The 14,060-nt window shown below is 44.9% G+C and overlaps 1 protein-coding gene across 1 annotated transcript; it reads left to right on the top strand.

Moving 5' to 3' along the window:
- Positions 1-9,390: 9,390 nt before the first annotated feature.
- Positions 9,391-9,960, top strand: LOC147965301 (uncharacterized). The gene has a single exon (XM_087530401.1). It carries the CDS (start codon positions 9,391-9,393, stop codon positions 9,958-9,960), a length of 570 nt encoding a protein of 189 aa, XP_087386527.1.
- Positions 9,961-14,060: the final 4,100 nt, after the last annotated feature.

Raw genomic sequence — 14,060 nt, 5'->3', positions numbered from 1 at the left:
TTGGAAAAATGGGAACGGCAAGAATATTAGTTGATGAAGAACTCATAAGAAGTTATGTATTCCGTGGTATCCTCGAGATACCAGGGGGTAATACTCGACGACAGATCAAAGTAGAGGTTGGACTGGGGTATTGCTCTGCAGAAGACAAGTGCTTAAACTTGCACGAGAAACGGTACCTAAAAGAGAACATGGTCGAAACCACGATTGCAAAAGGCCAGATCCCAGATATAATATGAACTTATACCAAGGGAGTAATTGATTTAAGAGAAGCTTTAATGATAAGATCTACATCGTGTCCATGGGCATGAACACAAAGTTCAAGGTCGACTCCCACTTCTTCAATGCATAACCTTACATTTACCTCCCCTTTTCGAAGTTGTAGTGTTGAAAAGTTATCTGACGAAGCGTCAGCAGGGTATAACCCGCATAAATTTCAAGGTCGCACAAATTAAGGAAGGCATAGGTTCAACCCGTCAGGGTTTCATGGAAACATATACCACAAGCTTTGAGAGTAAATATTACCAGCTCAAAAGCAGAGCATGGTTGGCAAAAGGAGAGGATACAAATTACCAAAGGCATTATGTATCGGAGAAAGAACTCGCAAGGTGATTAATTATGAAGGACATCGTCGGATAATAATCCAACAGCGGATATGGTGATCCACAATGGAGCTGATGTGAGTATCGATACCCAATCAGAGGAAGAAAGAATGCAAATGCATCTTTTTACAGAACATCTGAATAATTCAACGTTTAAATAACAAAGGAATTATGATTTTCAAATCAAGGGATCAGGAGCAAACGCTCCGATCAAGGACGGACAAGTTGAATAGACTTAGGGGTACAATCGATGGCAATCTGATTGGCCGAGGACCAGCTCACGTTTTAAATGACATCTTAGCCGGAAGGATGAATTCTATGATCTGAGTGAGGATTGCGAGCATTCGCAACATATTGAATCAATGGACTCAAAATGATATTGACAAAGGTTGCCAATAAGATTACTATACTTATGGGATTAACCATAATGCAAGCAAGCAAGAATTTCAGGATCAATAGGTTGCTCAGGATTTTCGGAAGACCGAATGGTATTTCGAAGAATTTTGTGAACTGCATGAATATCTGGGGATGAGCGGATACTCGATAAATGCGAGAAATTATCCATAGTGGTATGCATGTGGCAAAGAACTGCAAGGCAGTAGGCACAAAGTATTCTCGGGGTATCTTATAATAACAAGATCGACTGGGAATAAAAGTAAGCACGACAGGTCTAAATACTTATCCATAGGGATATTTCGGTGGTAGGGAATTGCAAAAGCAATGGCATAAGGTTTCAGGAGAACATCGGAGAGTATTATCAGAATCTTCTGTTGAAGCAGTCGATCATCTGTAATGAAGGGCTCTCCGGGAGAAAGTGATAACGAGATCCTAATGTTAGATTTAGCAAAATTCATTTAACCCGAATAGAAGAGAGTTCAGAGTCCCAAAGTAAGGATCAAGGAGTAAAAGATCCTAATACCACCCAGATGGCGACGTGGGCCCGTAAGGCACACAGCCATGTTAGTAAAAGTTTTAGTAATGTCTAGACTCAACTTCGGCCAAGGAGTGTGGAAGGGGGATTCCTACAGGCAGTCGGCTCTGATACCAACTTGTGACGCCCCCGATTTAATCGTACACTAATCATACACGCAAACGTGTACGATCAAGATCAGGGACTCACGGGAAGATATCACAACACAACTCTACAAATAAAAGAAGTCATACAAGCATCATATTACAAGCCAGGGGCCTCGAAGGCTCGAATACAAGAGCTCGATCATAGACGAGTCAGCGGAAGCAACAATATCTGAGTACAGACATAAGTTAAACAAGTTTGCCTTAAGAAGGCTAGCACAAACTGGGATACAGATCGAAAGAGGCACAGGCCTCCTGCCTGGGATCCTCCTAACTACTCCTGGTCGTTGTCAGCGGGCAGCACGTAGTAGTAGGCACCTCCGGTGTAGTAGGAGTCGTCGTCGACGGTGGCGTCTGGCTCCTGGGCTCCAGCATCTGGTTGCGACAATCAGGTAGAAGGGATAGACGGAAAAGAAGGAGAAAGCAACCATGAGTACTCATCCAAAGTACTCGCAAGCAAGGAGCTACACTACATATGTATGCATTGGTATCAACTGGAATAAGGCTATTATATGTGGACTGGACTGCAGAAAGCCGGAATAAGAGGGGGATAGCTAGTCCTTTCGAAGACTACGCTTCTGGCAGCCTCCGTCTTGCAGCATGTAGAAGAGAGTAGACTGAAGTCCTCCAAGTAGCATCGCATAGCATAATCCTAACCGATGATCCTCCCCTCGTCGCCCTGTGAGAGAGCGATCACCGGTTGTATCTGGCACTTGGAAGGGTGTGTTTTATTAAGTATCCGGTTCTAGATTGTCATAAGGTCAAGGTACAACTCCAAGTCGTCCTGTTACCGAAGATCACGGCTATTCGAATAGATTAACTTCCCTGCAGGGGTGCACCACATTCCCCAACACGCTTGATCCCATTTGGCCGGACACACTTTCCTGGGTCATGCCCGGCCGCGGAAGATCAACACGTCGCAGCCCCACCTAGGCACAACAGAGAGGTCAGCACGCCGGTCTAAACCTAAGCGCACAGGGGTCTGGGCCCATCGCCCATAGCACACCTGCACGTTGCGAACGCGGCCGGAAGCAGAACTAGCCCCCTTAATACAAGAGCAGGCTTACGTTCCAATCCACCGCGCGCCGCTCAGTCGCTGACGTCACGAAGGCTTCGGCTGATACCACGACGCCGGGATACCCATAACTACTCCCACGTAGATGGTTAGTGCGTATAGACCAAATGGCCAGACTCAGATCAAATACCCAGATCTCGTTAAGCATGTTAAGTATCCGCGAACGCCGACCAGGGCCAGGCCACCTCTCTCCTAGGTGGTCTCAACCTGCCCTGCCGCTCCGCCTCAAAGTAACAGTCGGGGGCCGTCGGGAACCTAGGCCCACCACTACCTGGATGGAGCCACCTGCCCCTTCAGCCCCCATCTCCGAACAGTATCATAAGTAAAGTAACAGTGTAAAGTATATAGTATATGCCCGTGATCACCTCCCGAAGTGATCACGGCCCAGTAGTATAGCATGGCAGACGAACAAGAGTGTAGGGCCACTGATGGAACACTAGCATCCTATACTAAGCAGTAGGATAGCAGGTAATGGTAACAACAGTAGTAGCAAGGATAGGCTATGCATCAGGATAGGAATAACGAAAAGCAGTAACATGCTACACTACTCTAATGCAAGCAGTATAGAGAAGCGTAGACGATATCTGGTGATCAAAGGGGGGGCTTGCCTGGTTACTCTGGCAAGAGAGAGTGGTCGTCAGCACCGTAGTCGTACTGGGTAGCAGCGGCGTCGGTCTCGGTGTCTAGCGAGAGAAGAGGGGGAAGAAACAATAAATATAATGCAAACAAGTGCATGACGATGCATGACATGACAAAGCGTGATGCTAGGTGTGCCCTAACGTGGTACGAGGTGGCACCAGTGAAGGGGGAAAACATTCGAAAAAGTATTCCCGGTGTTTCGCGTTTTCGGACAGATGAAACGGAGGGGGAAAGTTGCGTGTTCGCTATGCTAGGGATGCGTGGCGGATGAACGGGCTGCGCATCCGGGTTCGTCACGTCGTTCTGAGCAACTTTCATGTACAAAGTTTTTCCATCCGAGCTACGGTTTATTTTATATTAATTTTCAAAGTTTTTAATTCAATTTTAGAATTAACATAATTAATTTAATTTAGTAAATGTCATTATGATGTCAGCATGAGGTCAGCGTGATGTCATCAGTCAACCAGTCAGTTGACTTAGTCAAACTGACAGGCGGGTCCCACTGTCATAGGCACAATATCCTAATTAACCTAATAATTAGTTTAATTAGTTAATTAGGTTAACTAGTGTTTAATTAGCTTAATTAAACATGATTAATTAAGTTAATTGTATATTTAATTAATTAATTAATATTTTTCTTTGTTTTTGTTTTTGTTTTTCGTTCTAATATCCCTGGGGGGTGGACCCCAGCTGTCAAAGGGCCAGAGGCCATAGCGGGCGCGGGCACAGCCGTTACGGGCGCTGGCGCCGGGTTGTCAGGACCTGGCCGTGCGCGGGCTGGCCGACGGCCACGATAGAGTAGCCGCAGCCGGCCAGAGCGGTTCAGCGGGGGGAGGGGCCGGCCGCCAAGTGCGGGGTGTGGTGTGGGGCGCCTGAGGGCGCAGCGCAGCGGCAAGCAGGCGCAGGGACGGAGCCGAGGCCACGGGCTCCGGTGGGAGCGTGCACGGGAGGCGATGGCGGGCGCGACGGAGCGCATGGCCGAGGAAGTGCGACGACGAACGAAGCAGGGGGGCTGCGGGGCGAGGCCGCGGCGGAGGGGCGCTGGGGGTCGGCATCGTCGGCTGTGGCCGCGGCCGTGTGCAGAGGAGGCGGGGGCATAGGCTGCGGCAGGGCCGTGGTGCTCGATGGAGGGCGCCGGTGAGCGGGTGGCCTAGCGCGGACGCGGCCAGTGCGGCGAGGCGTGGAGCGGGAGCAGCACGGGCGGTGGCGAGTGGGCGAGATGGCCGTGGTGGGTGCAGGACGGCGCCGGTGACCGCAGCAGCGGAGGCGGGGGAGCAGCACTAGGGGCGCGGGCGCGCGGCCGAGCCCCGTAGCGAGCAGCGGCGGCGAGCAGGGGGGTGGTCGGCGGCGAGCAGAGGGAGCAGGCGCGCGCGGGGCCGTGGAGGCGCACGGGCCGGTCGGGATCGAGGCGCGGGCGCGTCCACAGGGGCGGCCGAGGATGCGGCGAGGGCGTCGCGAGGGAACAACAGGGGAGGCTCGCGGGGCTCACTGTGGGCGTAGGGACGGGGCAACGGGGCGCGGGGCGGAGACGGAGACGTCGTCGGCATGGAAGCAGACCAGTGAGGGAGGTCCGGCGAGGCAAGCTCCGGGCGCGGGGCGGCGTCGGGCGACCTCCTCCTCTCGATCCCGATCCAATCGGGGGGAGAGGGAGGGGGACATATTTTCGGGGGAGTGGGTGTCGGTGGCGGAGTGGGTCTCATCGGGTGGGGGGATAAGGAGAGGGAGTGGGCCGGCCTGTAGGTTGGGCCGGGTGGGCCGGTCGGGCGGCCTGGTGGGTTGGACCAGTTGGGCCATGGCCCCAGGGGGGTTTCTTTTCTTTTTTTTTCTTTTGTATTTTCTTTTCTGTTTTATTTCTAGTTTCTTTTAATCTTTAGTTTTTACAAAAATCACCACTGGTACCTAAAGTAGTATTTATAAACAAACTGCTGTCACATCAATTCTTAACCCATAATAAAATATTTTTAATATTTTATAAAATCCAATAGGTATTTGTTTAATTGTTTTCACTACTGTTTTAATTAGTTTAGAGCCCTTAAACATTTTATCAAGGTTTGGTTTCTCCATCGTATTTACACCTGATTTATCTGACCCACCTTGAACATTTTGGTTTCATTGTTTGAAAACTTTTATTATTTGCCTTTAATTGAATTTGAATTTGAATCGGTTTCGAACTAACACGAGATTAGCGATAGTAATCGAAGTGACATGGCATCATTAGCAGAGAATTACTGTAGCTTAATTATCCGGGCGTCACAATAACATGAATCATCGAGGGGGAAGGATGGTATTTCCCATCATGAATTGGATTGATATCTTGGAAAATCTCAAAATGTTGATGATGATTATGACACAAATGTCGAGAGATTACATGAAGATGTAATCGACTAGCGACGACATCAAGCAAAAGGAATGGTGAAGCAAAAGACTACTGGAACCACGGATACGACACAAACTCAGAATCAAGCTTGTTGTTCAAGGCAATATGATAAGATGAGGACGGTGGACGTAAGCTTAGCTCATCATCAAAAATTGTGCTCCAGGAAGAAGGACAAGGTAGCACAGTTAAAATTTAGCACGATAAGGATATAGCCAATCAGGCTAGGAATGACTTGAAGGATTATTAAACTCATAAGCAACGAAAAATTACTTAAGAGTTACAGAATCGGAGTGCGGAATAGATTCACTTATTGGTGTTCTCGAGTGACAAACAACCAAGCACCCGTGAAGTGACAATGAAAGGGAAAGGTAGTATTTCATCAAAAAATTCATAAGATGTAGTGCAATGGCATGATATCCTCGAGATACCAGGGGTAATACTCGAAGGTAGATCATAATAGAGGTTGGGCAGGCATATTGATCTGTAGAAGACAAGTGCTTTAACTTGTCTGAGAAATGGGATCAAGGAAGAACAATCATGGTCGGAACCATGGTTGAAAAGGATTAAACATAGATACAAGACGAATTTATAATAAGGGGATTATTATCATTTACAAGAAGCTTCGATGATAAGTTCCACATCGGGTCCATGGGCATGAACGCAAAGGCTCAAGGTCGACTCCCACTTCTTCAATGCATAACTTTTCATTTTACTTCCCGCTTTTGATGAGGATGTAGTGTAGAAATTTTATCTAGCCAAATACCAGAAGAGTATGACTCGTGAAAACTTTCGAGTTCACACATATTAAGGAAGGCATAGGTTCAACCCGTCAGGGTATCGTGGAAACATATACCACAAGCTTCAATCGTAAATACCACCAGCTCGAAAACAGAGCATGGTTAAGAAAACAGAGGATACAATTTACCAGAGACTTTATATATCCGTGGAAAGGCTCACAAGCTTATTGAATATGAAGGATGTTGTCGGTTAAATTTCCTTCAAAGGGTCTGGTGGTCCACAAGACATCTGATGTGAGCATCGATACTCAACTAGAGGAAGAAAGAATGCAAGGAGATCAGATTATAGAAGCAACTGACTAGCTCAAAGCTCAAATGTAGAGGAATTATGAATTCCAAGACAAGGGATCAGAAGCAGAGCTCTGATTAGGGATGGATAAATTGAATAGCCTTAGGGGTACAATCGATGGCAATTTGATTGGTCGAGATCCAGCTCATGTTTTAAATGACGTCTGAGCTGGAAGGACGAAATGGAGGATCTGATTAAGGATTGCGATCATTCGCAACATATTGAATGAACGTACTCAAAATGATAATGACAAAGGATGCCAATAAGATTACCAGACTTATGGGATTAATCATAATGCAAGCAAGCAAGAATTTCAAGAGCAATAGGTTGTTGAGGATTTTCAGAGATCGATTGGTATTTCGAAGACTTTTATGAAAAACATGTATCCACTAGGGATGAGCGGATACTTGATAAGTGCGAGAAATTATTCGTAGGGGTATTCAGGTTGCAAAGAACTGCAAGGGCAGTGGGCACAAGGTATTTTCGGAACAATAGAGAGAATTTCGGGGTATCTTGTAATAACAAGATTAACTAGGAATAAAAGTAAGGATGATAGGTGTAGGTATTTATCCATAGGGATATTTCGGTGGTAGGGGATGGCAAAAGCAACGGGCACAAAGTCTTGAGAGAACAACGGAGAGTATCTTCGGAATCCTTCGGTACATCAGGCGATCATCTGTAACAAGGGGCTCTTCGGGTGGATGTGATCACGAGACCCTAATGTTAGAGTTAGTAAAAACCATTTCACCCGAATAGAAGAGAGATCAGAATCCCAGAGTAAAGATCGAGGAGTAAAAGATCCTAATACCACCCAATGGCGACGTGAGCCCGTAAGACACACAGCCATGTTAGTAAAAGTTTTTCATTGACTAGACTCGACTTCGGCCAATGAGTGTGAAAGGGGAATTCCTATAGGCAGTCGGCTCTGATACCAACTTGTGACGCCCCCGATTCAATCATACACTAATCATACACGCAAACATGTACGATCAAGATCAGGGACTCACGCAGGAACACGGAGAACACGAAGAGAGCAACAGGAACCCGCATGAACCCTAACGGATCTACAAGGAAAAGAGGGGAAGTTTACCGCAGCGGTCGAGGTAGCGGTGATGCGTCGTGCTTTTCTGATGCAACCAGGTCGATGCAGCGGCCAACGGAGAGGTAGAGGCAGAGCTCGATGACGACGGCGGCACTCGGGTGCAGGGGCGTCGCAAGGAGGAAGAAGAAGCGAAGGAGACGAAGGGGGAAAAGAGAACGGCCCTTGGTCCTATTTATAAGGTGAACCGATAAGCGACAAGTGCGTGAATCGAGGAGCTTAAAATGAATAGTTAATAAGGATGTCGCCTTGATGGTTGGATATTCATTAATGAAGGGTATCTTCGGCTTCAACGAATAGATGACGTCATGGCGGTTTACTACGGATCTAAAGGATGACATCACGGTGGTTTACCAGATCCATACAAAGGTGTCGGGGCAAGAATTTTTCTAAGTATTGAAGATTGACATGAACAAGTTCAAATCATATGGGGCCTAATGTTGGGGATATGACTACTGGAGGTAAACCGACTAGGAGTGGCCGGGTTAACTCCATGAATATAGAAGCCCATAAAGACGTGAGGATGGTGGCGCTTTACGAAGGCCCAAGGCCTAAAGGCAGGTTAAGGCATGTAGATATAAACCGACTCTTTCATGTAACTTGTATTGTAAATTAGAAGGGATAGAGACTGAGCCGGACACGTTTATGATCCGGCCTCGAGACTCTGTAAACCGGCGAGCGTCAACCTATGTATATAAAGGGACGACCCGGCAGCGGTTTAGGGACAACAGACAACAACTCGAGAGCCAGGCAAAGCGGATTTGCTTCGTGGTCATCGAAACCCTAGTAATACCAACACAACTAGACGTAGGCTTTTACCTTCATCGAAGGGGCCGAACTAGTATAAAAACCCCTCGTATTCGTTGTCCGGTTTAACCCCTTTAAGCTAACCCATAGCGATGGCTCCACGAATAAGTCCTTTCACGAGGACATCTGCCATGACAAACCCATGGCCCAGAGGGATGGGGTATTCTCCTTTCATTTGTTTTGGTTCGCCCTTTTCTTTTTATTTATTTCCCCTTTTTGTTTTCTTTTATTTCTAAAACGGTTATAGTTTTATAAAATACACAAATGGTTCCTAAATTAGTATTACTATATTTACTACTGCCACATCAATTTGGGTAACTAAATAAAATAGTTTCGTAATTATTTATTATTTAAAGGTATTTAAATAATAGTTTTTACTATTGCTTTATTACCATTTGAATATTTAAAAATTTTATTAAAGTGTGGTTTCTCCATTATAATTACCTATGCATTATTTGGCTCACTCCAAACATTTTAGTTTTAACATTTGAAAACTTTTATTGTTTGTTTAATTTTGAATTTGGATGGGTTTCGAACTAACATGAGATTAGCAATAGTAATCGAGGTGACGTGGCATCGTTAGCGCGGGATTACTGTAGCCTAATTATCCGGGCGTCACAAGTTCTCCACCAACATGAAGTCGCTCGACCTCGACATCTATGACGTCATTTTGGGCATGGATTGGCTCGAAGAGCACAGTCCTATGACGGTCGATTGGCGCGCCAAGCTCATCCAGATCCCATCGGCAGAAGGCTTGATGAGCCTACGCGGCCAGGATGAATCGTCATCAACCTGCATCGTCATCAACGCTCTACAACTACACGGCTTGTGCAACAAAGGAGCCATCTCTCACATCGCTCATGTGTACGCGCTGACAGGCGAAGATGGGGCTGTGATGCCACCACCTCCCTATATCCAACAGGTCGACGACGACTTTGAAGATCTGTTCCATGAGCCAGTCGGTCTGCCACCTCGGCGCGCCTGTGACCACCGCATTCCGTTGATTCCTGGAGCACAACCATTCAGCATTAGACCATATCGTCACAAGCCGGACCATAAGGATGAAATCGAGGCACAAGTTGCAGAGCTCCTCCGCACATGCATCATTCGACGTAGTACCGGTCCTTTCTCATCCCCAGTCATCCTAGTCAAGAAAAAAGACGGGACGTGGAGGCTCTGCGTCGATGATAACCCACAAGTATAGGGGATCGCAACAGCTTTCGAGGGTAGAGTATTCAACCCGAATTTATTGATTCGACACAAGGGGAGTCAAAGAATATTCTTAAGTATTAGCAGCTGAGTTGCCAATTCAACCACACCTGGAAACTTAGTATCTGCAGCAAGGTATTTAGTAGCAAAGTAATATGATAGTAGTGGTAGCGGTGGTAAAAGGTAATGGTAGCAAAACTAATATGATAGTGGTGGTAACGGTAACAAAAGAGTAACGAAAGCAAAGTAATGTTTTTGTATTTTGTAGTGATTGTAACAATAGCAACAGGAAAGTAAATAAGCGTAAACCAGTATATGGAAAGCTCGTAGGCATCGGATCAGTAATGGATAATTATGTCGGATGTGGTTCATCATGTAAACAGTCATAACATAGGGTGACACAGAACTAGCTCCAGTTCATTGATATAATGTAGGCATGTATCCGAATATAGTCATACGTGCTTATGGAAAAGAACTTGCATTACATCTTTTGTCCTACCCTCCCGTGGTAGCGGGCCCTAATTGAAACTAAGGGATATTAAGGCCTCCTTTTAATAGAGAAGCGGAACAAAGCATTAGCACATAGTGAATACATGAACTCCTCAAACTACGGTCATCACCGGTAAGTATCCCGATTATTGTCACTTCGGGGTTAACGGATCATAACACATAATAGGTGACTATAGACTTGCAACATAGGATCAAGAACACTCATATATTGATGAAAACATAATAGGTTCAGATCTGAAATCATGGCACTCGGGCCCTAGTGACAAGCATTAAGCATAGCAAAGTCATAGCAACATCAATCTCAGAACATAGTGGACACTAGGGATCAAACCCTAACAAAACTAACTCGATTACATGATAGATACCATCCAACCCATCACCGTCCAGCAAGCCTACGATGGAATTACTCACACACGGCGGTGAGCAACATGAAATTGGTGATGGAGGATGGTTGATGATGACGACGGCGACGAATCCCCCTCTCCGGAGCCCCGAACAGACTCCAGATCAGCCCTCCCAAGAGGTTTTAGGGCTTGGTGGCGGCTCCGTATCGTAAAACGCGATGATTTCTTCTCTCTTATTTTTTTCTCCCTCAAAGCAGATATATATAGTTGGAGTTGGAGTCGGGAGGTCTCCAGGGGGCCCATGAGGTAGGGGGCGCGTCCTAGGGGGGCGCGCCCCCCACCCTCGTGGACAGGGTGTGGGCCCCCTGGTCTTCATCTTTGGTGAGGATTTTTTATTATTTATTGTAAGATATTCCGTGGAGTTTCAGGTCATTCCAAGAACTTTTGTTTTCTGCACATAAAACAACATCATGGCAATTCTGCTGAAAACAGCGTCAGTCCGGGTTAGTTCCATTCAAATCATACAAGTTAGAGTCCAAAACAAGGGCAAAAGTGTTTGGAAAAGTAGATACGATGGAGACGTATCAACTCCCTCAAGCTTAAACCCTTGCTTGTCCTCAAGCAATTCAGTTGACAAACTGAAAGAAATAAAGAAAATCTTTTACAAACTTTGTTTGCTCTTGTTGTTATGAATATGTCAAGCTATCATTCAAGTTTTCAGCAAAGATTATAACTAACCATATTTGCAATGATTCTCAGGTCTCATGATTACCCATATCAATAGGATAATCAACTAGCAAGCCATAATAATAAATCTCTGATGACAACACTTTCTCAAAACAATCATAATATGATATAACAAGATGGTATCTCGCTAGCCCTTTCTGAGACCGCAAAACATAAATGTAGAGCATCTTTAAAGATCAAGGACTGACTAGACATTGTAATTCATGGTAAAAGAGATCCAATCATAGTCACACCCAATATAAATTAACAGTGATGAATGCAAATGACAGCTGCGCTCTCCAGCTAGCGCTTTTAATAAGAGGGTGATGACTCAACATAAAAGTAAATAGATAGGCCCTTCGCAGAGGGAAGCAGGGATTTGTAGAGGTGCCCAGAGCTCGGTTTTGAAACAAAGGTGAATAATATTTTGAGAGGTATACTTTCATTGTCAACATAACAAGCAAGAGATGGCGATATCTTCCATGCTACACACATTATAGGCGGTTCCCAAACAGAATGGTAAAGTTTATACTCCCCCTCCACCAACAAACATCAATCCATGGCTTGCTCGAAACAACGAGTGCCTCCAACTAACAACAGTCCTAGGGGGAGTTTTTTTTGCAATTATTTTGATTTAGTTTACATAAAGCATAGGACTGGGCATCCTGGTGACCAGCCATTTTCTCGTGAGTGAGGAGCGGAGTCCACTCCTCTTGAGAATAACCCGCCTAGCGTGGAAGATATAGACAACCCTAGTTGATACATGAGATATTCGAGCATACAAAACAGGATGATTATTTGAAGGTTTAGAGTTTGGCACATACAAATTTACTTGGAACGGCAGGTAGATACCGCATATAGGAAGGTATAGTGGACTCATCTGGAATAACTTTGGGGTTTAAGGGATTGGATGCAAAGAAGTATTCCCGCTTAGTACAGGTGAAGGCTAGCAAAAGACTGGAAAACGACCAACTAGAGAGCGACAACAGCCATGTACATGCATTAAAATTAATAAACATTGGATGCAAGCATGAGTAGGATATAATCCACCATGAACATAAATATCGTGAAGGCTATGTTGATTTGTTTCAACTACATGCGTGAACATGTGCCAAGTCAAGTCACTTAAATCATTCAGAGGAGGATACCACCCCATCATACCACATCATAACCATCTCAATAGCATGTTGGCATGCAAGATAAACCATTATAACTCATAGCTAATCAAGCATGGCACAAGCAACTATGATCTCTAATTTTCATTGCAAACATGTTTATTCATAACAAGCTGAATCAAGAACGATGAACTCATCATATTTACAAAAACAAAAGAGGTCGAGTTCATACCAGTTTTTCTCATCTCAGTCAGTCCATCATATATCATCATAATTGCCTTTCACTTGCATGACCGAACGATGTGAATAATAATAAGAGTGCACGTGCATTGGGCTAAGCTGGAATATGCGAGCATTCAATAAACAGGAGAAGACAAAGCAATATGGGCTCTTGGTTAAATCAACAATAAAGCATATAAGAGTTACTTCAACAATTTAATCATGGTCTTCTCCTACTGACCCCCAAAGAAAAGAAAAGAAATAAAACCATTTACACAGGAAAGCTCCCAACAAGCAAAAGAAGAACGTGAAATATTTTTGGGTTTTCTTTTTAATTATTACTACAGCAAGAAAAGTAAACTAACTAAAAGCTACAACTATTTTTTTTGGTTTTTCTTAAGGTTAATTAAACACACAAGAAGAAAGCATAAAAAGGAAAATAAACTAGCATGGATGATACAATGAAAAAGTATGAACACCAACATATAGCAATGAGTGTGTGAGCATAAATGTAATGTCGGTGAGAAATACGTACTCCCCCAAGCTTAGGCTTTTGGCCTAAGTTGGTCTATGGCCACGGCTGGCCTGGCTGATATCCATAATAATAGTTGTTGGGGTCGTATTGTGATGAAGAAGACTCTGACTGCCATTGGCTGACAGTCATCTCTGGATCCCAAGAATAAACAAACTGTCGTGGAGGCTCCTCTTGTGGTTCCGGTTCCGGGGCTGGTGCAGGGTTCCGGTAGGCATGAATAGCCGCCAATGGAACAAGGTACGTGCCTACAGTCAAATCAAACAAAGAAGGAGCAGGCAAGGTAATAGTCTCAGGATGATGTTTATTAAAGAACAATTGATATTTAAGCTCTCCTTCCCTATTCTTAACAATAAAATCATGTGCTACCATGCTTTTATAATCTAAATAAACACGAGGCAGCACCTTTTCTTCCTTCTCATAATGCCTAATAGGTATGTTAAAATGTGCAGCGAGGCGTGAAGCATAAATGCCTCCAAAGATGGGACCCTTAGTACGGTTCATACTTAACTGTCTAGCAATAATGCCGCCCATACTAAAAGAGTTATCACCGTATAAACTGTGGTGAAAAATAATAATATCAGGGATACTTAGGTTTCCACAGTTTTCGCGACCAATTAAGCAACGACTAGCAAATAATGCAAAAAAG

This window comes from Triticum urartu, chromosome 6A (genome assembly GCF_056163025.1).
Source record: "Triticum urartu cultivar PI428250 chromosome 6A, HENAU_Tu73, whole genome shotgun sequence".
NCBI lineage: Eukaryota > Viridiplantae > Streptophyta > Magnoliopsida > Poales > Poaceae > Triticum > Triticum urartu.
Note: the sequence above shows the minus strand (reverse complement) of the source record. Positions and strands in the feature narration are given on the sequence as shown.

Bases quoted from the DNA above. Each gene is read 5' to 3' on its own strand.
- LOC147965301 (XM_087530401.1), top strand. From the start codon at position 9,391: ATGAAGTCGCTCGACCTCGACATCTATGACGTCATTTTGGGCATGGAT.